The following is a 25,652-nucleotide window of genomic DNA, read 5'->3' as shown; positions in this document are numbered from 1 at the left end:
TGATTATAGTTGCCTGCAGCGCTGCAGCAATGCCTGCAGCATGAGACGCTTGCTGCCAGTCGCTGCCAAGACAGGACAAGTACTCTTGCAACCAAAATGCAAGTGAGCGGCAACAAGTCCCACCCGCTCTACACCACTGAAATGTGTCGCTAAAACTTTTAGCTTTCTTTATTTTTTGTAAAACGTACTTCTTGCAGCAAGTGTCCAAAGTAAACCATCATGTCGTTCGGTGACGACGAATCCTGGTACGAGTTGGTTGAACGAGACGACTTCTCAGACGAGGAGCTTTCGATACCGCCCATAAAGTACGAATGTAAGTGTGGATATTACTCACTTTCCAGCAAAATATCGGAGGCCGTTCACCAGTGATAGTGTGTTGTCATATATAGACTCGTTTATCCTTGTGAGTTGGGCCGTCTGCGGTTTGCTTTACTGCCTACGATTTGCTTTGAAATATACTTTCCCGGCATGTTGACTGAGAGCGAAAAGCACGTGGAGCTATTTTCAAATTTGCAAATCTCTTACGTCATTGTGGGGTCTACTTCTTGAAGCGCATTCCTCCAATATTCGACCGACGGAGGTCTCGTATAACGTTGTTGCTCCCAGTTCTCATTTATCGCTGCTAGCAGAAGCTTGCGTTGAAGCTTACTACGCATTCGTACATCACATTGAAATGGTCAATACACTTCCAGCGTCTCTTAGCTGTCAACATTCAGGCTATCTGAATGTTTCCAAACAGTCCTGCCAGATGTGCATGCTTGTTCGCTAGCAAGAATAGCTGCTAAGCACAAGATCGCGGGATCGATTACCGCCTACGGCGGCCACATTCCGACGGGGGCGAACAGCAAAACACTCGTGTACTTGGACTTATGCGCACGTTAAAGAACCCTCGGTGGTCCATATTAATCCGGAGTCGCCCACTACAGTGTGCAGCATAATCAGTTGGTGGTTTTGGTACGTAAAACCCCATAATCAGAAGGTTTTTGTTGGTATGGTGCCTATTAAATAGGCTGTGTTAGCAGGCTGTTGTGGCCAAAAGCTCAACAAATATACTAAAACCGTAAGCCTAGTAGCGATGTACAGGTCATCTGGATGTTCTACTTCTAGCATTGCGTCGAACTTTTTTATGCAGAAGGTTTGGGGAGGCGTGCAAGAACCTGCATGCTGTACATGTTCTGTTAAAAAGCCGGTGACTTCTCTTTGTGCTCTTAGAACATCTTTTTCTGCTAATTATTTTATGGCAGTGAAATAAACTTTTTTAAATGTGTGGCTTTGTTTGTAATCATATTTTTCTTGTTTTTTTGCAGATCTGGATCACACTGCTGATGTTCAGTAAGCTCCTCTTTAGTTTGGTCTGTAATTTTACAATAAAGGTATTGATTGAGTCAACCTAAAGTTATGAATTTCTTTTACTGTCTGTTGCAGGCTTCATGGATGTATCCTGTCTTGAAAGTTCTTCAGGAGTGCGTTTGCACTGCGGTTGTTCTTGATGACAGGCACTGGCTAAACAGAAGTGATGTGCTGATGCAGCTTCTAGTGCACAACACGACTAAAAGCATGCTAATGTGCACATGAGCATAATGGTTTCTATTGTTATAATGAGCTCAAGCATGACAGTGTGGTTTTACATATACCAGCTGTGTCTCATAAAAAAAGTGCCAGATAATTACTGAAATCTTGTATAGTGGGGAGGTGAGGCATTTCTATTGAACTTCCTCAAGAACAAGTCACCTTGGAACCTTTCATTGTTACAGAACCTGGCCCCTTGCTGCAAGCTGTATCATATATAATACACACAGAACAATTTCTAACCTATTGAAATCATCTAAAAGAAATAACACACTTATCTGGACTGGAGTCTGGGTCATCTTTAGCAATGAAAAATATAGCAGCAGTAACTGCAGAAATAATGTTTTCATTATTTTTCTCTTGAGATATGTGTGCTGGCTGCTTGTCACACAACGTGAAAAAAGATTGTTAACAAACAGGATAATTTACCGATTCTTACACCTGAAAGTCGCGCTGAAAAAATAGCATAGGCTTTGTTTGCTCTCAATTTACTGTGATGCCTGGGAAAAGGAAGACATTCTGGCGAATCTGTGAGGAAAGCATTGATTGCTGTATCATATATGATATAGCATGCACTTATGGGTTGTTTTATGGGTGAGAGCAGAGTTTTGCATCAGAACAGAAAACTGGGCGAGTCGGTGAACATTCATTGTGTGGCAGCCAGGCACGTACCCCGGGCAGGGGGCGCCCCCCCCCTCCCCCCCCCCCCCCCCCGAAATCAAGTGGCATACCCACCCACGCCACCACTCCTCACACATTCCTAAAGCGCCGCCAGATCAATGTTGAGACTTGGCAGCTGTTCATCGGTCAGCATTATGCTGCCTAGTTATCGGCATCTCTTGTAATGTGAAGGACAGTTATCTCATAGATTCCGCACCCGCGCGATTAACTCGAGATGCGTTCAGTTGTCACCATCTATTCAACCGTCACGCGCATAGCTGTTGCTTTTGTTAGTTCAACCTTCTTTGTTTAGGCTGATCCTGGGACCAGGAGAGGGATGCGGCTGTTACTCAGCTGGTCTGTACTCACATGCAACGAGTTGCGGCCGGAGAAAACGCCAATTGCGTTTAACTTTTCTCTTTGCTTCATTATTTCCTTGAGTTACGGCTCGCCGCGACGCTGGCAGATGCCCGGAACCATATACACGTGATATGGATTAGATAAGGTGGGAAATAAAATAAGGTGAAAGAGCGTCCATCATGAAACCCTGCAATAACCCTTAAACTCATAAACAAGATGACTGTCGCTCGTTACCTCGTCTGTTTTTCCCTAATTGTATAGCACTTTCCGTGCAAAATTGGCAACTGGAAACAAAAATTGCAAGGAGTTCAGAAATTAAGCGATCTACTAAGGGAGAGAGCCAAGGCAACAACCAAACTGCAAGCAAAAGCGAATAATAAAAAAGTTAACCGTTGTTTATGAGAATATTTACGGATCAACATCTTTTTATTGAAAAAGGAAGTAGGGAAAACGCCGCCGGAAGTGGAGAACAATTACTTGTTCTGAATGACGCTTCTACAGTTATTGGTCAAACCGCCTCACGTAGCCACTTCTCTGCTGTGCTTATGTGGGTGTTTTTCTAACCTTTCGCGGTGAGCGCAGTACGTCTAGAATCGCAGAGTCCTGCGCTCTACGCGGTTGTATGGGACTGGCGGCCGCACAGCGTTACGCAATTCGCGGAACTGTCAAAACTGATCAACAAGGCGAAAATAACTGATATTCGAAACTATAACACGAGAAAGACTGAAGAAGCCGTAAAAAATAAACGCAGCCTGAAATCAGTAAAAAAGAAACCTGGCATAGGACAAACCATGATGTATGCACTAAAAGATAAGAAGGATCAGCAATCTCGAAGATATAGTTAAAGTAACGGAAAAATTCTAAGCTGACCTGTATACAGTACCTAGAGGAGTCACGATACCTCACTTAGAAACAGTAATAAAAAGGATACAGAAACTCTCCTATAACTAGCGATGAGGTCAGAAGGGCCCTGCAAGACATGAAACGATGAAGAGTGCAAGGAGAAGGTGGAATAACAATCGATTTAATCAAAGATGGGGGCAACACAATGCTTGGAAAACTGGCGGCTCTTTATATGAAGTGTCTATCGACTGCAAGGGTGTCAGAAAACTGGAAGAATGCAGACATTATACTAATCCACAAAAAAGGAGACGTTAAAGAATTGAAAAATTATAGGACCATTAACTTGCTCCCAGTATTATATAAAATATTTACCTAAATAATATCCAATAGAATAAGGGCAACACTCGATTTTGTCAACCAAGGGAACAGGCTGGCTTCAGGAAGGGATACCTTACAATGGATCACATCCATTTCATCAATCAGGTTATCGCGAAATCTGCAGAGTACAATAAGCCTCTCTATGTGGCTTATATAGATTACGAAAATGCATTTGATTCCGTAGAGATACCAGCAGTGATAGAGGCACTACGTAATCAAGGAGTACAGTACGCTTACGTAAAAAGCTTAGAAAATATTGCTACGTGCGTGTGGTGTTTGAATGAGGCGCGTGGGCGCCATCACTCCAGAAAAGAGGAGGAAGAACGAACTGGGCTCGCGCTGTGAATCTGACCAGTCAGCGCTGCAACCGTTGTTGTAAATATAATCTGTAAATAGTTCGTCATCTGGAGGAAGAACGAACTGAGCTCGTGCTGTGAATCTGACCGGTCAGCGCTGCAACCGTTGTTGTAAATATAATCTGTAAATAGTTTGTCATCTTGCTGACTCGTCCTTCGCGTACGAATATCTACAGATTCTACAGCTACCTTAATTCTACACAAGAAAAGCAGCGAGATACCTATAGAGAAAGGGGTCAGACAGGGAGACACAATTTCTCCAAAGCTATTCACTGCGTGCTTACAAGAATTCAAGCTATTAAACTGGGAAGGCTTAGGAGTAAAGATCGACGGCAAATATCTCAACAACCTTAGGTTTTCCGATGACATTGTTCTATTCAACAACAACGCAGACGAGTTACAACAATTGACTGGAGACCTTAACAGAGAGAGTGTAAGAGTGGGGTTGAATATTATTATGCAGAAGATGAAGATAATGATAAATAGCCGGGCAAAGGAACAAGAGATCAGAATCGCCAGTCGGCCACTAGAGACTGTGAAGCAGTACGTTTACCTAGGTCAATTAATCACAGGGAACCCTGATCATGAGAAGGAAATTCACAGAAGAATAAAAATAGGTTCGATCGCATACGGAAGACATTGCCAGCTCCTGACTGGAAGCTTACCATTATTATTGAAAAGTAAGGTGTGCAATCAGTGCATTTTGCCAGTGCTGACATATGGGGCAGAGACTTGAGAGCAAGTTAAGGATCGCGCGAAGAGCGATCAAACGAAGATTGCTAGGCATAACGTTAAGAGAGAGAGAGCGGTTTGGATCAGAGAGCGAACGGGTATAGACGATATTCTAATTGACATCAAGAGCAAAAAATGTAGCTGGGCAGGTCATGTAATGCGCCGGTTAGATAACCGTTAAAAGCACTTCTTGTTGGGCTAGTTGGTAGCTATTCATTATAAAATATGAAGATGCCAAATCAACAGACACACACAAGAGAAGAAAACAGGACAGGGCGCCACTCGCAACTATTTTATTTACAGAACGCAGGCACATATATATTGTAGTCAACACATGCGTACAGAGGAAACATTCTTTCATGCATTTAATCAAACATTCATGACGCACCACGCTCAAGAAACCTCATCTCGGCCTTATATAATGATATCGAAGTATCGCTCACGCACAAGCTGCCTTTTTTGCCTATGTGATAGGCTTCAACCAGTTCCCTTGCTCTAGTATCTTTACTTCGGGCAAGAATCTGCACATTTGAAAAACGTGGTTCACAAGAGCGTGAGGGACAGGTCCCGATGTGGTTAGGCAAATTTGGGCCCTCTTTGCCAATTTGGCGTCTTCATATTTTATAATAATAGATAACCGTTGGACCATTAGGGTTACAGAATGGGTACCAAGAGAAGGAAAACGCAATCGAGGATGACAAAACACTAGGTGGAGCGATGAAATTAGGAAATTCGCGGGTGCTAGTTGGAATCGGTTGGCGCAGGACAGGGGTAATTGGAGATTGCAGGGAGAGGCCTTCGTCCTGCAGTGGACATAAAACAGGCTGATGATGATGATGATGATGATGGAGGTGGAGGTGGTTGCCCCCCCCCCCCCCTGAAAAAAACTCCTGGGTACGTGCCTGGTGGCAGCACTGATGTTAGAACGAGGATTGAAGAAAGTTGGAACAGGGCAGTGTAAAAAAGTAGAAATCGGTGCATCTCCTGTTTTTACTTCATTCAGTGCTTGTCCCAATCGGGCTGCTGCCATACAATGAGCAGAGAGAGTTTTTTTGTTGCGAGAAAAATTTGATGACAAAATATCCAATTTTTACAGGTTATACTGTTGATTAGCGCCATTATTGCAATAAATACATCAGAAAATAGACATTGCAGCTGTTTTTATCATACACATAGTGTAGGGCTCGTCATGTTCCTAGAGCTAAAGACAATGGCAGCAACAAACAATTCTTGGTGGAACAGAAAAACTGTATTCTTTCTGCTTGCATAAAGCTCCTAAAGCCTGTGCAAAACAAAGATCCACATCAAAATAAATGCACTAAGGCATCTGGCTAGCTAACTGATGCTCTAATTCACTCAAGGATGATGTAATCAAATTTTAAAGGAAGTTATAATAAATTGAGCTGCAAGAAATACACTCTATTACACAAACGTTTAACGTTTTTCAATTTATGTATTTTGCAGAATTCCTCCGATTCAAACGTCTTTCTATATGGTAACTGGGGCATGGTGTATGATTCGCAATAATTTTTCTCATAATATCGCAACCATACGTGTCTTTTAGTTTAAGTTTGGGAATTTCTGGCCTGAACAAAGCTTTGTTGAATTTTTGCATGAGAAAAACAAATTATAGAGTAAATGTCAAGGACCAGGTTAATGACCAGGCTTCCCATGTGGTATGAAAAGCTTATTGTTATTGCCCTCTTTGAGGATTCAGTGCAAGTTATAATCTCAATTTTCTTTTTGTCAGCAGATTTGATCTAGTTTAATAGGTACTCAGTAGTTGTTTGGCGCAAGATTTGCCTGGAACTTATGCATTATGCACATGTATTTTTCTATTTGTATTTGAGGGGAACTGAACATTGTGTGCAATTATTGCTAAATGGGTGAGTTGGTGCAATTCAAACCCTGGCCCCCTGCTGGATGTTTATGGCAGTATCATACATAAATAGAATGTATTCTCCCGATTGTTGCCATTTGTGTACCGACGACGCCACCTGCATAGGTGGCAGAACACCTATGTTTTTGTTATACTTTGTTGAGTAAAGCCAGTGATAAAAAAACATCGAAGTATGAGTTCCCCTGGCTTTTGCAAAATTTTTTCGCCGAACAGAGAAGTTAGAGGTGAAAGTGTAGATAAATCGCAAAGCAAAATTAGGATAAACCAGACCTCAAACTGCCTTTTGGAATATACAGCTGGAAGTGCCACAATATTTTTAAAAGTGTTTCAGGAATAACAAAAAAAAAAAGAAAGCATTGAGGACGAGTGGTTGTCATGGAGGAAATTAGATGTGTAATAGTACATTCAAAATAAATTTGCTGTCACAGAAGCGCATATTAGATGCGCCAGTAGAACTTGCCAGAAAGCAAGGCATACGAAGAAATTGTGACAAAAGCATTTATTAATATCCACGTTTCAGATTCAAGGGTTACAAATTTCTACTGCCTTATGTGCAAATTAATATTCTGCTGCAGAAAGATATTTTGTGCAGGTTTTCCATAGATTTTTCAGTGCCCTTATACTGTCCGAAAACCTTCACTGGTGAATTAAAAACCAGCATCAGCAGGCACATGACATTGTATTTTTGCTATTAACAGCAGTGCTGGTAGCTTGTGAAGTATAAAGGCTTCACTTTGAATTTTCATTATAACCTTTCTCTAAAAAAAAAGATTTCTTTAGCTACCTTCAAGACTCCTTGAAGCTGCTTCGTATGTTTTGCAGTGTCATGAAAGGAAACGGTTGGGCTAACTAACAAAGCATAAATTAATTTGTTCTTGTGCGCGAAATTGTTTCTCTGTAGTTGTAGGCAAAATAGACAGGTTTTCTCAGTGTTTAGCACACCTCCACAATTGAGGACCCTGCTACACAGGGTATTGTGTCAAGTTACATGAAAAAAGAAATGTGGGCAGTGTCAAAGCAGGAGAGAATGTGTGGCAAAACATAGACCTCAGTTGTACTTAACAAGTCCTTTCAAGGGGGTGATGACTTGACCGAAGCCTTTGAACAGGTAAACCTTTTCTTTTTGCTGAAGTAACTAGCAGAACAAACTTCATTCTTGTTACTTAAAATTGCAACTGTTCCTTTTTTTTTCCTGCTCAGGTAGCTGTTGCAATGTTTGCCTACATGACAGAAATTGACAAAGTTGACATTCATGCCACGTGTGACATCAAAGCAGAAGGTATGTATGTGGGTAAAATACAAAAGAAAACCCTGCCTTATTACTGCTCGCCAGAACTGATGCATGACTCGAATGTGCGACTCCTCGACCTCTGATATACATGGCCAATGGGGGTGAAATGCAAAAATGCTTGTGCATCATGCATTGGGTGCACATTAAAGAATCCCAGATGGTGAAAAATCTGGAGTCCCTCCCTATAGTGTGTCTCGTAAGCAGATTGTGGTTTTGGCATGTGAAACCCCAAAATTTAATTAATTAGATTACATGGCGCCTGGCGACATGCTTAAAAATCTCGCAAGATATATGCTGGGCCTTTTTTGTCATATCTGCTCATCTATTTAGGCACTGTTTAAAAACTGCTAACAAAATTAGGCTATTACCAGCGCTGCTGCTTTGCAAAGATTGCTGCAGTAGTGTGCACCAATTTAGCCGATTAAAAATTTTGTCGTAGTTCAGCAAATGTGGGTAGCATGCATGTGAGCAGGGAGTTGTACAAAACGTGAACACTGTCTTACTTTGTTGATTTATTTTGTATTGAGCACATTAGGGAGCGCAAATAACAGTGTTAGTATTGTCAGAATCTTGTTTTTTTTTGGGGGGGGGGGTCAAGACTTGTAAGTGCAATGGCAAAAAAAGCCATATTTCTCTTAATTTTAATCTTGGTTTGCGTGTTTTTACATTTGGCATTTGGACAAGCATGTACAGCACTGGCAGCTTGGTCTTTTTCTCAAAGCCTGAGACATGAGAACGAGGGCGAATATTTTAAAGCAAATACTTGAAGTTTCAAATACGAATATTAGAAACCAGCTGTTTGTATTCGAAAATGAACTATTTGGTATTTTTGAATATTATAACCAAATATTTCGCAACAACCAACTGTTAAAGTCTGGCTACTGTTTTCCACATGCTGAACAAAATAGCATAAGTTACCAAAAGTGAAAAGATGACAAAATTTTTCGAGGCAGTGCAGAATCGCAATGGTTAATTCAAGCTTTGTTTTCAGTTTTGTGATGGAAGCCTACTTGACAACCTGCAATTCTTTATTGTAGTCTGTAGTTTAGTGTTTCTTGCATTCTAGTCATGTAGCAGTTTTATCTTTTATGCTACAAACAGTGGGGTTTCTTTGCAAAAGGCCCTTTTACATGTTTCTGCAGTGCACAAGTCCTTGAGCTGCTTTTTTTTCCCTTTTCCACAGCTCCTGATCTTTTATACAACAACCATTTATTTAGTGGTTTTGGAAAGCTAGTCATATAGCAGCCGTTCATATTTAGAAACCTTGCTTGCAGCCAGGTCTAAAGAAGAGGCTATTTGTGCAGTTATTTGAATGATGATTAGTGATATTGCATTTAAAACTGGTCCTGGCTTTTTGTGTTGGCTGGGTTCTTTTCTGCGAGCCATACGAGGCTGGTCCGTGATTATGCCAAAATAAATATTTTTGCTGTAATTATATATTTGCATTTGACTATTCAATGCTTAGTATTTGACTCATATTCAAAAATGTTGATATTTACCCATCTCAAGTGAGGATGCATCTGTACTTTTTGTGCTTTTGCACAGTGCAAATGAAGCAGCTAGCACTTGGTAATTATAGAATGGCACACCCAGCAGCCAGGCACCGCACTAAAGATTGAATACTCAGACAGGCTGGGACGGTTTTTTCCATTTTTTTCAACCTGGTGCTCATATTGGTTACATCAAACATCATAACCAGTTTGAGCCTTGGAGTATCTCATAATATACCTGTTGCTCTAGAACAGCCTGTGTAAATGTAACATGAGGCACAGTATAGTTAAAACATGCAATCACTGTCAAGCATGAATGTGCAAGCAGACAATGTTACAAATGGGGATATAGGCAGTAGTGCTAACTGTGCCCCTGCTTGCACAATGCTGAACCACCTCGCCCAATGATTAATTTTAGCGTGATCATCTCTAAGTACACCACACAAAGTAACAGCTATACGCAGTAGTTCTAATGGTCTTTACGTAGCTTGCAAAATTTGTTACTGTCACACAAAAACATTTCACAAGTTCGTTAGTACTGTGTTCAGCAGTGTGTGTGATGTTGTGTAATGACGCATGGGTAATTTTACAAAATTGTCATATCATGGCTAGACTTGCCTCTTCATTTTATATAAAGCATTGGAATTGTTTTCTTATTGCAGCTGAAGACATGGTTGGCCTGCTGTACCATTTTTTAGATGAGCTGCTCTTTGTTTTTAGTGCAGAACCATTTATGATTGGAAAAGTGAGTAGTCCTTTAAGCGTTTTAAAAATGTTGCCATCTTTTATCTGGTTTCCCTCTATTATTGGCTCACTTCACATTTGCAGTCTTGTTCCTTACAGAAAGTCAAGATTCTTGAATTTGATAAGGAAGCTTTTAGGATAAAGGCCAAAGTGTAAGGAATGTTGTAGATTGGTAATAGGATCCAGCCATTTTTCTCTGAAAACATTTATTGCCACTGTAATTTGTGAATGCATGCATGTTCCCAGATTTAATTCTTGTGGGCTCTTTTGCATCTTGCAGATATGGTGAAGTGTTTGACCTTGGCAAGCACCCTCAGGTGTGAATCCTTTCTTGACAACTGCATGATAGCCATCTGGCCTATATGAATTCAAGTGATGTGTAAATATACAGTATAAATAATGATCGCTTGAAGAATGCATTCTCCTCATTACTGTCGCTTAGCTTAAACTTTGCCTGCTAATTTTGTAACATCTGAGCTAACACTATGCAGCACAATGTCATAGTCAGCAGAGGCTTATTGTGAGCATGTGAATTCCATGATAGCATGCTTTGTAGCTTTCCTTCCAGATGTCATAGCCATTCCGCCCCTGCCACACGATGTATTATCATCATTGGATATGTGGTCCAAACATTTGAGGCATGGAAAAGTTCTAATACTTACACCATTGTATGTCATGTTTCTATTCTCTTGTTACAGGGCACAGAAGTGAAGGCGATCACATACTCCAACATGCAAGTCTGGGACAACCCAAACCAGCATGAGGTGTTTGCAATTATTGACATATAAATAAGTTATGTGCTGTTTTCGTTTTGCCTTTCATTTTGTGAAATATTGGCCTGGAATTGTGAACTGTCTGTCTTCTGAGAACTTAAGCTACTAGTGTACTGTTAAGGCAGCCCGTACACACCCTTTCATAAAAAGCTTTATGCACATCAGCATGATCAAGGCTGGACCGTGGCAGACTCTTGTTGATTGTACTGAAATAAGCTGAGAGGAGCACCATGTGGCATGATGCTTCAACATGTGGTTGATGCAATCAAAAAACTAGCGAAGGCAGGGAGGTTAGCCTGAACCGAGCCAGGTTGGCTGCCTTCCACTGGGATGGAATAGAGTTATATATGTAGAAATGGCATTCACAGATGCTCACAAAAACTAGGGGATAGGAAGACAGTGCCAAATTTCAACTGATCTTATTGGCATGAACTTTGCATAGCCTGGTGAATTATGCTTCTGACATCACACCCGACTTGTCTGGACAGGTGCACACATATTGAAGGGAACATTAAAATGATCACTTGTCTGGTTACCTAAATTCAGAAAATTTTTCATTTGTTAGGCGTAGAGAATTTGTTGAAATTGCTCTGTGCCATTTCCTAAAACTGTTTCACTTCCCTAGCACTTGTGCTTCAAGACCTGGTGAAAGCTTCGGCAAATACTGGACACAGGTGGTTAATGTGGTAACTGTAATATGTGGTGCCATGTCCCAAGGCATTGCAGCCAAGAGTGGTTTATGAACGGGATAGCTAAAAAGATTGTGTTGACTGATAGTTGTATAAATGTTAATATAGGAGCCACGTTGATGGGGAGATTCGCATGTATGAGTACATAAATGAGGTTACCCTGATGCACAGTTGCAAGTCTGAATTTTTTGAAATGTACTAGACTGGAAAAAAAAATCAATATCAGCCAATATCCCAAATTGTACTTGTTACCAAAAACTTCAGCAAATCAAAGTTTCTATATTTTAGCAGTGTAAATCTTGCATTTTCAAATAATGGTTCATTTGGCTAGCATTGTGTGAATAAGTGTCCTTAAATCAACATTTCAATAAAAATTCTAATGATAATCTTACAGCTGAAATCAACTATATGAGGTTGAGAATCGTAACCAGGGTACTGCTGCTGCATTGCTGGCTAGCACATAAGTAAAGGATACCCATAATCTCGAAAACAATGGCTTCAGGTGGAGCAAGCTCTAGTAGCCATCGGTATCGCCTGTATCAAGCCACGTTAATACTGGAACATAAAGCACCCCTACACGTGAAAACGTTCATGTGCCAGCATTGCATGCTTTGATGATGGACGCTCGAAGTACACGGTGGCTGCAGCTGTTGCAGTGACAACTCGCAACCCACCAAAAGTGGCACTTTACTCGGACAGTGCCGACCGAATTCCACTCAGAACTGAGGTGAAACAGCGCGAAAAAGACGAGGACACAAGGAAACAAATACCACAGACAAGCGCTGACTGCCAACTGGAAGTTTATTTGAAATTCACCGGACATTTATACCTTCTGCAGCATAGGCATGCGCACATCAGTCGCAAAAACATCTGCAAATCAACATTTTAATCTTTCTTCCAAAAATGTGATTTCCCGACAAGGCAAGAGAGGGAGTGCTTACACATTTATTGCCTGCCTTTCTTATATGAAAGGCTTCTACTATTTCCCTTTCCTTCTTACTATTTCCTTTCCCTATTAATTTTGTCTTTTCAAATATGGGGGTACATCGACACTCCTTGCAGTGTCCAGCTAAATGACTCCCATAGCCATTGATGTTTTCTTCACTTGCAAGACACACAAGCCTGAATACCCTTTCAGGGTTATTGTGTCCGAGAAGACGTCATGGCAATGTCATGTAGGAGAAGTTCTGCAAGGCCATCTCAAGATGTTGCAGATAAATGACCCTTTCCTGGTAAGAAGCTCGGAAGAAGTTATCTCGGCCATAAATGAAGACCAGGGAACCGCACTAACTGCATTTTCAGTAGATGTATATTATTCTGTGCCGCGAGATGGTTTGATGTGCGCTGTGCGCGATAGGATAGAAGATTTCGGGGAAGTTAATTTTCAGAATTCTCTATGTGTCAACAGCGACAATTTTTTAGCGCTTTTAGACTTTTATCTTCATTCAACTGCTGTTAATTATGATGGCCAATTCTACATCCAACGCACTGGCATCTGCATAGGATCAGCCATCGCCCTCATTTTATGTGACATTTTTTTATCCTCGGTTGACAATGTAATTTCTGCTAAGTTGGTAGACATGCCTGTAACGCGAGTGTTTAGATATGTTGACGACTACTTAATTGTTATGAAGAAAGATTCCTGTATGCATTTTCATGACGCGGTTGAAGAAATTTTGAACTTGTTCATCAACTCATCGGGAGGACTTAAGTTCACGTATGAATTGCCAATTAACAACCGTATTCAGTTTCTAGATATTAACCTCTGTTTTTCTTTGGACGAGCACATATGCTGGGGATATCATCCCAGATCTAAGAAAACCCTGTTGCGTTACGACAGCGCACACTCTAAATTGATTGAGAGAGGCATAGCAACAACGTGCATTAAGGCAGCACTTAGTAAGTCATGTGAGCATGAGTGCGATCATAGTTTTTTAAATCAGATATCGCGACTACAGAACGCAGGCTTTCCCAGTTCTGTGATTACTTCAGTATGCGAAGCCATTTTGCAGAAAGAGAAAAGAAGTTCTGATGCTTCCCAAGAAGAAAACAAAGACAAAAGACAAGCGCACGTGCTGCCATACATACACAAGTTGTCTCACAATCTGAAGGAAGTTTCCAATAGGCATAATATTAATTTGGTTTTCAGTGCCCCGTGCAAGTTCTCCTCGATATGCAATCGCATGAACAAGCGGGAAAGGCACCTATGCACCACTAATCATAAAACTCGTTTCACTGAGTGCAGGCGCAACGTCATCTATCAAATACCGCTCAGCTGTGGGAAATCTTATGTAGGTCAAACGGGACAGTGCTTCAATGAAAGAGCTCGTCAGCACAGCACTAACCTAAAGAATGGCTATGGGAGTCATTTAGCTGGACACTGCAAGAAGTGTCAATGCACCCCCATATTTGAAAAGACAAAATTAATAGGGAAAGGAAATAGTAAGAAGGAAAGGGAAATAGTAGAAGCCTTTCATATAAGAAAGGCAGGCAATAAATGTGTAAGCACTCCCTCTCTTGCCTTGTCGGGAAAAGAAATCACATTTTTGGAAGAAAGATTAAAATGTTGATTTGCAGATGTTTTTGCGACTGATGTGCGCATGCCTATGCTGAAGAAGGTATAAATGTCCGGTAAATTTCAAATAAACTTCCAGTTGGCAGTCAGCGCTTGTCTGTGGTATTTGTTTCCTTGTGTCCTCGTCTTTTTCGCGTTGTTTCACCTCAGTTCTAAGTATGAACCAACTAGCCCTCATCAAGATCTTACTAATGCGAATTCCACTCCTTCCGTCAGTTCGTAGGCGTTATATCCAGCATGGTTACCAACAAAGTACGAGGTCAGCAGTTGGCAGGTATGTACATTACTTGCCACTTTGCTGTGAGGCATTCTTGAGGAGCCTGCTTAAGTATCAATGGACACAGTGAGGAATGTGTCCTATCTGTTCATGTTCCTGTCCATTTTGCACTGCAATTTATCCTTCGATGTTGACAACCATCTTGAACCGGGATTCTGCAGCTGAAGTGATGCAAACTTAAGTTTGTCAAAAGGAACGAAATATTACTTTATTCAATTGGCAATTGCAATGCTGAATTTCTATGAAAGCGTTCTAGGGGAAACAATTTTTCTAAATTGTTAGCTACATTGAGGTCTGGCAGTATGTGCTGAAGCTTGCAACTTAAAATTGCATTAGCAAAATGGCCTTGATTAGTCAAGTGAATGTTATAGGCATGCAGACAGGATAGGGGGTAGGGCTTAAATCAAGTGTACATTTTTTATCTCCTTTCACAGGATGTGAAACGGGAAGGAACGCTGTGGCAGATGCTGCCACACGGTCTTCGTTGCATGATTACACTGTTGAAATTCCTGAAATCATTGAAATTACCTTACATGCTTGGGTATTTGTTTTTGTAGCGGTGCCACTCTGTGGATAAAACTGCCAGTAAGGTTTGATAAACATGACACTTCGTTTGACTAATACCCGAGATGTTCCTGCCAGAGATGACCTCCAGGGAAAGGTTGAAGTGGTTTGCTGGATGGTTTCAAAATGAAGTTGAAAAAATACAAACCCCATTATAAAAGCAAGTGGCCCAAGCAAGACATCTGTTCAAGAAAGGTAGGTTGATTGGGGGGGATGCACAGCAGGATAGTTCCCCCCCCCCCATGCATGTACATTTGACCTCATAAGGTGGGCACCCATTTACGTAAAACCAAGATGAAAAGTTAGATTGGCCTGAATCCCCAGATATGTACCTAAAGAAATAAATCTTGCCAAAAAAAGAAACACATACTTTAATGTATGCTTTCCCATAATCTAGTCACAAGTAAAAGCTTTCAAACATGCTTGCCAAATGGCAGAAAGCTTCTGTAGCTGTAAACCATAGGTTATTTGCTGGTTCCAAGGCATGTATAACTGTTTTGCCAATGAAAATGGCATAAATAAAATGACTCGAGGGGAGGAAAATGGGACACGCATAAACAATTTATGAAGCATGAGCATGAACACAAGCATGAAACTACCATTTTAATTTTTTTTAATGTCAAATGTGCTTGGCCACATTATCTGTCAACCTTGTGTTAGGTTTAGTGATACCAAGAGCTCTAGGCTTGTTTGGTGTGAAAACTTTGCACTACTGAGTACTGTGCAATAGCACTTATGTTTGCTTACTTTCGACAACTTTGTCTTCACATACTTACTTACTTTGTCTTCACATATGGGGATGCAAAAACTTAGTGCCAGCTTGTAGAGAACAAACACTATGGCAATATTTTCACAATGAGCTGTGCTATCTACAATATTCACCGTGGCAACACGAAAAAAAAAAATCGATATCACTCAGGGCTGTGCAGACGAAATAGATACTTGAGTGCGCAGAAAACCTCAGATAACAGTAACTCAAGGGCACACAGAACACACAAACCTCACACAGAACACACAAACCTCCATCTTGGCCATCATAATTAAGCCCTCTGCACTTTATTGGTTACTTTGTTTTTTACCAATTGCTTTCAGCTTCCACAATGGAAATTTTCTATTCTTCTTTTTCTGCTTAATCTTGGATGCACCTTCTGCTGGTGTAGTCACAGCATTTTTCTTATTCTTCCATGCTTCTATGACCTCCAGTGCTGCCTCATCCATGCGCACTTTGGGCACTTCCAGAGTCCCTTGCTTGGTCAAGTACTTCCCAGAGAAACCAGAAGGAAACAGAGGCTTCTTCAGCATTTCGGAAAGTTGAAACTGCATTGCTTTAAGCTTGCGTTTTGTGTCAGCCTTCTTTTTTTCATCCGTGTTTGAAAGCATTCTTTTGTCAATGTCAATCTCCATCTCCTTGGCAGCTCGTTGCAGCCAGTTGTCCTCGTAATTGCTTCGGCGAGCTCTGTGACTTTCGGCTTCAAGTTTTCTTGCCAGCTCAACACGATTCTGCACTGCCTTCAGCATGCTCAGGTCAATAGGGAAGTCGGGAAGATCGTCATCCCTATTTAATGTTTTGCAAATCTTGCGGTACAAGTGCAACTCTCGTGGTTCCATGAGCATCACACTTAGTCCACCACTTTTGGCCCGTGCAGTACGGCCACTACGGTGGACATAGACTTCAGCAGTTCGTGGCACTTGAAAGTGAATGACATGTTGGATGCCCTGAATGTCAAGGCCTCTCGCTGCCACGTCTGTGGCAAGGAGAAGACCGGATGGATTGCTTTTGAAGCGGTCTAGGTTTTTTAGCCGTTGCCTCTGCTGCATGGAGGCATGCAGTGGAAGCGGAGAACGCTGCAGTAAGTCCAGCACAGATACTAAACGGCGTACACTGTCAATGCTGTTGCAAAACACCAACGTCCTCCCTGGATGTGCCAAGAGGAAATAGTACAGCCGACTGTCTTTGTCCTCGACTGAGGGGCACACAATTCGCGATTCACACAACGACTCAGCAGTTCCAAGTTTTCGGGTCAAATCAACCACTTTTGGTTTTGAACTTATACCAATGGTGTGCATCAGCTCTTCAACTTTCTCTTTTTCAGACAGCTTGTGCTTTTTGGGCTTGTTCTTCATGCGCCTTGGCAAGTCGTGGACCATGGTCAGGGTTGCCGAGAAGACAAAGTTTTGGCGCCGGCGTTTTTCTCCATCTTCGGAAGGTGCGTTCATAATTTCCAGCAACCGTGTAAGGTCTTCGAAATGACCCTTCTCAACCATGCGATCAGCCTCGTCAATGACAAGGTAGCGGACTTTGCTCACGTCGGACACGTGGGGCGCTCCCTGGTCAACAAGCTCCCAGAGGCGGCCAGGCGTAGCTACTACGATTTCGGGCTTGCGCTTCAGAAGTCTCAGCTGCTTCTCCGACGAAAGACCTCCGACGACGTTCACGACGCGCACGTTTGTGTATTTCGCTACATCTTGAATGTGCCGCGTCACCTGAATGGCGAGCTCTCTCGTAGGCGTCAAGACCAGAGCTTGGAGAGGCATGGCTTTCGAATCGCCCTGTGTGGACAGCCGTGCTTTTCGTTCTATGATGTGGTGCAGGAGAGGTATGCCGAAAGCGAGTGTTTTGCCGCTGCCGGTCTCTGCCGCGCCCATGATGTCCAAGTGATCACGAATAGCAGCTGGCAAAGTTAGTGCCTGTATTTCCGTGGGCTCAGTGAAATTCAATTCGGCCAACGCTCGCAACACGGGTTCTGGAACATAGCAGTTGAGCCATGAAGACATGTCCGGGCCCTCACACTTGAGCTTTTTTTCACGCAGACACGCTACACCTTCAACGTCACACCCTGCATCATCACGGGCTACTGTTGAAGGTTCCGCGCTTTCGTTCACAGAGCCGCTGCTGGTTCCCGCCGGCTTACTATCGCGCTTTCGCTTTCGCTTCTTTTTCTTGGCAGGCCTGTCGTTCGTATCGGTAGATCGCTTTGAAAACTCATCCTGACGCACAATGTCATAGCTTGTGAGCTCTTCAAGACCCGAGAATCCCTCCCATTCTAGGTTTTGAACGGCTGAAGGCTCTATTTCAACAGGCTTCCATCGCGTTTTGGATCGGATGACAACAGATCTTTTCGGCATTGCTAAGATAGCGCAGCACGCAAATGATACCTCAGAATCTTGCCGACAGTCGTAGAACCACTCAGACACCTCGATGAAAAAGTCGCATTAGTAACCGCTGGGTATTCAACTGTCAACAGCAAAGAAAATTGATCACAATCTTGTAGATGGCCAACGTTAACTATGGTTAACTTTTCGCACCACGTGCAAAACAGAACGGACAGATGCAAAAGCGACAGGGGCGACAGGAAGCGACAGTCATGTGGTGATGATGATAGTGAAGGGTTCTATTTGTTATCTTCAGTTTCTTATTTTATGCCAGTTGAAATCGGATAAGTGTCTGCAATGCTAACATTACTTATGTAAGGAAACTAGTAGCCCAGGGCATGGTAGCGCAATAAATAAACTCGTGACCATTTTTCTTACTTTTTTGTGTTTTTTATTGTTTGCTTATCTCCTCTCTGTAGACCACTCGTACTCGCGTTCGGATTTCTGCGCCCTTTCCCGACGTGGTGGTGTGAGGTGTGTGAGGCCGGCGAGGTTGTGTAAGGTTGAGGAGCATATGCTGACCCTGTGGTAAACCAGGAGCGCTATATCGTCCGGCTGAAGTATCGCCCAGAGAACCTCGTGAACATAGCACATGGCTCCTTTACAAAAACGCAAAGAGAGTGAACATCTGTATGCCGGCAGCTACGTGCCCAACGAAAGCAGAAGCCGGAAAGGTATCAACGCCGTTCTCCTTGGACCACCGGGATCTGGCAAGGGCACACAGGTAGAGTAATAAAGAGTGTGATCTGTTGCTCTGTATAATAATGCAGTATTCGTTTGCCACAGGCGCCGAAGCTAAAGGAAGAGTACTGTGTCTGCCACTTGGCTACCGGTAAGTGCTGCGATTTTAAGAGCGCCAAGCATGAATTTGCATGTGGGTTGTAAATAGTAGACAGACATTATGCACGACTACTTTGGTGCTTTCCTGTGGATTCTAGCATGGATAAATCTGCTGAAGTAATTTTTACACTCCTCAGCTGATTATTTAGTTGATCGCTGCCTTTCAGCTCGTGAAGCATATTGTAAAAACCATTTTCGACAAGCTTATGCTCCAACTTTATGCCTTTACTGTTAAATTCATAAAGCCTTGCTGTGCTGTGAAACTTGATTATATGCACAGGCCCAGAGTCATGAACGGCATGGACATATGAAAAACACGTTGGCGGTGTCGACATGCAAATTGAAATGCATTTATTCTGTGCCTTGTGTGCATGTTTTGGGAAGCGCGGAAACTGTGTCCTAAAGTTAATTCTATGCATAATGTAGATCCTTTGCGCTTACATTGGCTGTGTGGCTCAGCTTGCATTTGGTAGTGGTGTATGCAAGTGCCACCATTGTTTCATGTAGTTGGAACAACGGATGTAGCTGTGTTAGGGCTTCATATATGTAAAGGGCATTTGTAACTGCCGTTGAATTTTCATATGCAGGGAACAAATTGCAGAGTAGCGTGCATATAAAGGCCCATGTAACATGAATGTAGTGCATATATAGGAATGAATGTTCGTGAATGGCGCAAAAAAAAAAACACAGGACGGACTATGGCAACAGGCACACAAATGTAGTCTGTCTGTCTGACCTACTTTGTGTCCTGTCTTTCTGCGCCATTCACAAATAAGGAGTCTCAGCATGTGTGGATTGTAGTGAAACCTGAAGCTTACACCAGCCAATATGATAATTTGCCTCCACTGGCTATTACAGGGGACTTATTACGTAGCGAGATCAGTTCAGGATCTGAATTGGGCAAGCGACTGAAGTCCACCATTGAGAGCGGACAACTGGTGAGCGATGACGTAGTCATCGAGATGGTGGCCAAGAATTTGGACAAACCCGAATGCAGCAATGGCTTCCTTCTGGATGGCTTTCCACGTACCATTGTTCAGGCTGAAAAGGTGCATCACTGCTGCTGTAAATTCATGAAATGCCTTACAGTTGTATGATATCTGTGTGCACGTATTTCCATTGTTTTCTTTCGAGTTTCCTGTGACCTTGCTTATGCTGTCAAGTTTCGAGGGGAATCTAAAGAGCACAGGCAAAGGACTCAGTTGGTTCAGCATGTTGTGGATTTGGCTCACTATGCAACAGAATACTAAAGAACAGGTGGTTCTTTGATGTTTTCTAGTATGCACACATTGAATTTGATTTTTTTTATTTAGGAATACTGTAGCCCTCACTTGAGGGCCATTACAGGAGAGGAATTATCGAATAAAAAGATAAATTTCAGCCCCGACAATATAACACTATACAGCATTGCCAAACACAATTTACAAACAAGTATACATGTGTACGGTCTGTTAGAAATGCAAGAATAACAGTAAGCATGATCAATTCTTAATTATCCCATTGCCTGTAAAACAATTATAGTTGAGCATAAAATTATTTAACATTTTGTGCCGTTACAGTGCAGTCCAGAAGGCCATTCCATATATTAATACACGAAGGAAAGAACTAGTATTGAAAACCATCAAGGCATGTTTTATAAGGCTGTATACTAGCACTAAACGAGAAGAAAGGGGGTTAACCGAGGGGCCCGATTTTTATTAGTCATATCATGAGAAGCCAACAAATACTGACACCAAGGACAACATAGTGGAAATTACTTGTGCTGAATAAATGAAATAAAGAAACGATCAATTAGTGGAAATCAAAGTGGATGAAAAAACAACTTGCCGCAGGTGGGAGCCGAACCCACAACCTTTGCATTTCGCGTGCGATGCTCTACCAGTTGAGCTACTGCGGCGGCGTTTCCCCATCCACTTTTATTGGGTATTTATGTGTACTAGCAGAGCCCTGGGAGTGTTAGCCAGCGCCACCACTCATAGACCTTGGCGGCGAACGTGGAACGTAGTTTTTGCCACAGGCGTCACGAGAACGTGATCTTTTTGGGTGAAGGCAACTGGTCAATAAACCCACATATGCTACCTGAAGGCATCAATGTTGCCGGATTCGAGACCCTCATTATGTAATAAACGAGAAGAAAGGGGGTTAACCGAGGGGCCCGATTTTTATTAGTCATATCATGAGAAGCCAACAAACACTGACACCAAGGACAACATAGGGGAAATTACTTGTGCTGAAAAAATGAAATAAAGAAACGATCAATTAGTGGAAATTAAAGTGGATGAAAAAACAACTTGCTGCAGGTGGGAGCCGAACCCACAACCTTCGCATTTCGCGCTGTGGTTTAAACTCGCACTGTGCTTTAGAGGGGGGCGAATGTATGTCTCTTTGTTTATTCTTATTTGATTTCTGGTTATATTGAAAAACAATTTGTCATTGTTTTTCTCGTCGTGTTTCTAGCAGTTCCAAGTCGCAACAATTCAACATGTGTTTTACGGAATCGGCTCTCCGATAACGCAAACAAAATGCACAGCGGTTCTCTGAATTTTTTCGAGTTTATCTCGCAAGTACAGTTAGTGAGGGCTCCAAACTGGGGAAGTGTACTTCAAAACCAGGCGAACAAATTCTTTGTACGCAGTTAGCTTCAAATGTGTAGGTGCATGCTGCAACTTTTTTCTCAAAAAGAACAGCTCCTGTAAGCCCTAGAGCAGACCTCCTCCACCTGGAGGCGCCAGCACAAGTCATGATGAAAGTCATGAAATTACGAAGTACCCCAATCGCACAATGATCCAAGTACTCACATGCTAGTTTTGTCGATTCCAAAATGTTGGCATGTCCCATTGCTTTCGCGCTTCACTTAAGCTCAATGCAATATTGAGGAGAACGCCAAACTCGTATGCATGAATGGTGGTTTCTGCCAGGGAATTTTGAAAGTGGTAGAGGCTGTAACCGTAGTTGCCACCCAATCACTAAGCATAGAGTTTCCTACAAAAATTACTAGAGGGAACTCTGGCATCACAATCATTCAGTTGCCATGGGAAGGGTGGACAGTATGTCAATTTCTAATATTCATGCTTGTGGCCTCAGTCATACTTGTCACATTACATGTTATGCTTTATTTTTCTCAATTTTGTAGCAACCAATATTTTCTAAACACATGAAGGCATCATCTGTGCACATGAGCAATCATAGCAAATTGTTGTATGTATAATGCAATATATTGTTTAATATGATCAATTGACCAAGTCATCAAGCTGTCTGAAGCCAGAAAGACTAAACCCTGTATTCTGAAGCATTTCTCCACTTGTAACTCCACCTCGGCTCAAGAGAGTGGTCTCTGCACTTTGTTGCCACTCCATGGCAATTCTGAGGAAGTGTAGCTTCATCAGTAGAGGGGTGGCACCATGCTCAACTTCGAGTGGTGGAAGAGCTTTGTGTGGAGGATTGTTTGAGAATATGGGGGTGAGTCTTAGCAAATCCATGTACTGACCACCATGCCCATGCTGGCTTATCTGCCATACCACCAGCTCCCATAGACACTAGTGTCAGAATTCTTTCTAATTTTTTAGGAAGCTCGATGATACTAAGTACTTCCACCACTGAACTCCTCTGCAGTAGCAGTGCCGAAAAAAAAAAAACTCACTGTGAGATTGGTCTGTTTTCTTTTAGCAAAACTTGCAGTGTGAGAGTTTCCTATTTTGGTATTACATGTCTTTGGCATTATGCCAATGACAAAGTGAATTCGTAGAGGCCAGATATGTTGAAAGTAATATGGTGGACATTTTTATAAAAAATTATGAAAGCTAAAATGCATTTATGTTCCATTCCTGCTTGTGTGTGCAGGGGGAGTTTGGGAAATGCAAGTATTGTTTACTGAGCCTGGTGTACCACTGCGTCGCAGGACAGACTGCGAGTAATAACATGAAGATTGCATACGACTGTCTATTTTGCAACATGTATAGGACCGACTGGTCAAGATAAAATTGTGCCTCTGGTGCATTATATTTCTTATAAAGCATGTCTCAACCGCATTTGCTGTGTGGGTTTTGATGCAACATTGCAAAGCTTATGGAATCTAACACATTTATTACCTTTGAACATTCACTTTGCAAATCTTTTGTGCAAGTGTGAGCACATAATATCTGTGTTCCGATTATTCCTGGCCCCAAAGGTGACATTTTGTACCGCAACTTAGAAACAATATGAAGTGGCAGCTAAGGAACTATATTGTTAAAGTGCAAATTCATATCAAACTACAGAGCAATATTCTCTGTTCCTAGCCAGCACGTTTCAAAGCCATGAACAGCGCTGTATAATATCCCCAGGGCTAACCTTGTACACATCCAATAAAGTGGATGGAAGGATGGCTGCCGTGGTAGCCCAATTAGTAAAGCACCACATGTGTAATGCTGAAGATGTGGATTTAGCTCCCACCTATGGCAAGCCATCTTTCCATCCACTTTCATTTTCCTTATCTTATTGTTTCTACATTTCAATTAAACATAGCATTTGATTTCCCCTAGGCTTTCTCTGTCTTCATTATTCCTTCGAATTTGAGGCATTCCTTGTACCTATTGCATGGTTTATAGGTGATCATGCATCATGCTCATACTGCTTTCTACTTCTTTTCTCCTGGCAGCTTGATGAAATGTTGGAGAAGAGGCGCACCCCTCTGGACTCTGTGATAGAGTTTGGCATTGATGACAGCTTGCTCATCCGAAGGATTACAGGCCGGCTGACACACTTGCCGAGCGGGCGCTCGTACCATGAGATCTTCAACCCACCAAAAAAGCCCATGACTGATGATGTGAGAGCTCTTTATTCTTTTTTTGTGTGTGTGTTTGTAAGAAACCAGTGGCAAAGTGTCATAAGAAACGTGCTGCTCCATTTCATGGCTGTGCTGGTAGTGCATCTTTACATGGTTGCAATAGTTTTAGGCAATATTTAAATGTGTGTATGCAGCAATTTATAGTTACAGTGCAACGTCCAACGACTGCTCCCTCAATGTAATGGAATCCAATCTTGAAGGCTATGCTTTTGCTTACTGCAGCTACTGGAAGTGAAGTCATGCCTGCCATGTTTTGGACATCACCAGTTGTATTCTGCAAAGTAAAGGGCTATGGCGAGTCGCAACACAGTGTTCATTATGGTGCTGTTTAGAAATAATAAGTGGCACTTGCTGCGCTGAATACAACAGTTACTTTTGTCTAACTCCCAGCTAGCCTATAAGGGAGCATGCAATTTTTTATTCTCGTGCATCAGACTTAACCACCAGGCACCTATAACTAATGGGAGAGAACCATTGCCAGGCCTTTTATTTATAAGATAGTTTGTAAGTGAGCTTTCCTGCACTGTTAATATGCAAAGTTGTGCAACACTGTTGCGTTGCAGTGACAAGCGCTGTACTCTGTTTCATACTTTTCTGTTGTTTAATATGCAAGTAGTGTGGCCGTAGAAGTCTCATTGCACATGTTTTGCAGTGCAGTTGTGTTTAATCGGCAATGCTTTTTATGAAATAACTACTTCATAGGTTGCAACTACAACTTGTGGACGTAAGGTTACGTCAAATCATATATTATTGTGCCCTGTTTTGGCCATGAGTGCGAGCGGCGAGCTGTAAAAGCTGGTTGAAGAAACATGTCGCTATGCTGAATTGTTGATAAGTAAGTTTACTTGTGACACCTTCCATGTAATAATTAATATTTTGCGACATTGAATGATATGTCACATCCTGATGTCTTTCTTTTATGTGACGTGCTATTTCTTGGTCACGAATATTGGCAGCGAGAAGAGTCAGTTTAGTTTCATGATTTTATTGCTCTGTTCATTGCTTTACCAGTTTAGTTTCTGTAGCGTTGTATAAGAGGCCTCAAATTCTCTTTCTAGTTTGCAACAAATGTTTTTGGATCTGTAATCACATTTTACATGCTCAATATGAAGGGAAATACTGAAAACTGTAGCTTGTGCAGTAGAAGCAGGGGGGTGAAATTCGAGATTGCTAAACAAGTTTTGAAATCATTGTAGCTACCTCTGTTGCTCTTTCTATTTTTTGTTGCCTAGTTGCTCTCGTAGTTAAGTGAGAGTCCATTCAGGCTGCTGTTGTACTGATGTTGCTGTTATGCAATTTATTTGTAGGTGACTGGTGAACCACTGGTGCGTCGACCGGATGACAATGCGGAAGCACTGAAGAAACGCCTGTCTGCTTACCACACACAAACTGCACCACTCGTTGGCTATTACCAGAAACGTGGGCTTCACACCAGAATTGATGCCACCTTAGCTCCACAGAATGTGTTTGAAAACATCAAAAAGATTTTTGAAACTGCCAAGAGCAAGGACCATGTGATCTTCCTTTGATGGAGAGCTGGGTTATCTGAAGAGGAAAAGAAGATATGATGGCTCCGTGTCAATAGCTGCTGTAGTGAAGTAAATGATTTGCTATGGGTTTTCATACAAGCGTT

At 42.0% G+C, this 25,652-nt stretch overlaps 3 protein-coding genes across 5 annotated transcripts; 2 read left to right on the top strand and 1 right to left on the bottom strand.

Moving 5' to 3' along the window:
- Positions 1 to 18: 18 nt before the first annotated feature.
- Positions 19 to 18,948, top strand: Archease (protein archease). Of its 3 annotated transcripts, none has more exons than XM_075688262.1 (9): positions 19 to 313; positions 1,308 to 1,332; positions 1,426 to 1,436; positions 7,875 to 7,906; positions 7,999 to 8,077; positions 10,242 to 10,324; positions 10,423 to 10,475; positions 10,604 to 10,640; positions 11,022 to 11,130. In XM_075688262.1, exons 1-9 carry the CDS (start codon positions 220 to 222, stop codon positions 11,109 to 11,111), a joined length of 504 nt encoding a protein of 167 aa, XP_075544377.1. In that variant the 5' UTR covers positions 19 to 219; the 3' UTR covers positions 11,112 to 11,130. The 3 variants fall into 3 exon arrangements, with proteins under 3 accessions (XP_075544377.1, XP_075544375.1, XP_075544376.1); XM_075688260.1 differs by lacking the exons at positions 19 to 313; positions 1,308 to 1,332; positions 1,426 to 1,436 and adding exons at positions 14,577 to 14,634; positions 15,280 to 15,396; positions 18,774 to 18,948 and having other exon boundaries at positions 5,768 to 7,906; positions 10,408 to 10,475; positions 11,022 to 11,087; XM_075688261.1 differs by lacking the exons at positions 19 to 313; positions 1,308 to 1,332; positions 1,426 to 1,436 and adding exons at positions 14,577 to 14,634; positions 15,280 to 15,396; positions 18,774 to 18,948 and having other exon boundaries at positions 5,792 to 7,906; positions 11,022 to 11,087.
- LOC142578735 (ATP-dependent RNA helicase DDX24) lies at positions 16,223 to 18,556 on the bottom strand. The gene has a single exon (XM_075688252.1). It carries the CDS (start codon positions 18,325 to 18,327, stop codon positions 16,258 to 16,260), a length of 2,070 nt encoding a protein of 689 aa, XP_075544367.1. The 5' UTR covers positions 18,328 to 18,556; the 3' UTR covers positions 16,223 to 16,257.
- Ak2 (Adenylate kinase 2) lies at positions 18,800 to 25,652 on the top strand. The gene is made up of 5 exons (XM_075688259.1): positions 18,800 to 19,078; positions 19,141 to 19,186; positions 20,053 to 20,243; positions 23,831 to 23,998; positions 25,327 to 25,652. Exons 1-5 carry the CDS (start codon positions 18,947 to 18,949, stop codon positions 25,546 to 25,548), a joined length of 759 nt encoding a protein of 252 aa, XP_075544374.1. The 5' UTR covers positions 18,800 to 18,946; the 3' UTR covers positions 25,549 to 25,652.

This window comes from Dermacentor variabilis, chromosome 4, assembly GCF_050947875.1.
Source record: "Dermacentor variabilis isolate Ectoservices chromosome 4, ASM5094787v1, whole genome shotgun sequence".
Lineage (NCBI taxonomy): Eukaryota > Metazoa > Arthropoda > Arachnida > Ixodida > Ixodidae > Dermacentor > Dermacentor variabilis.
Note: the sequence above shows the minus strand (reverse complement) of the source record. Positions and strands in the feature narration are given on the sequence as shown.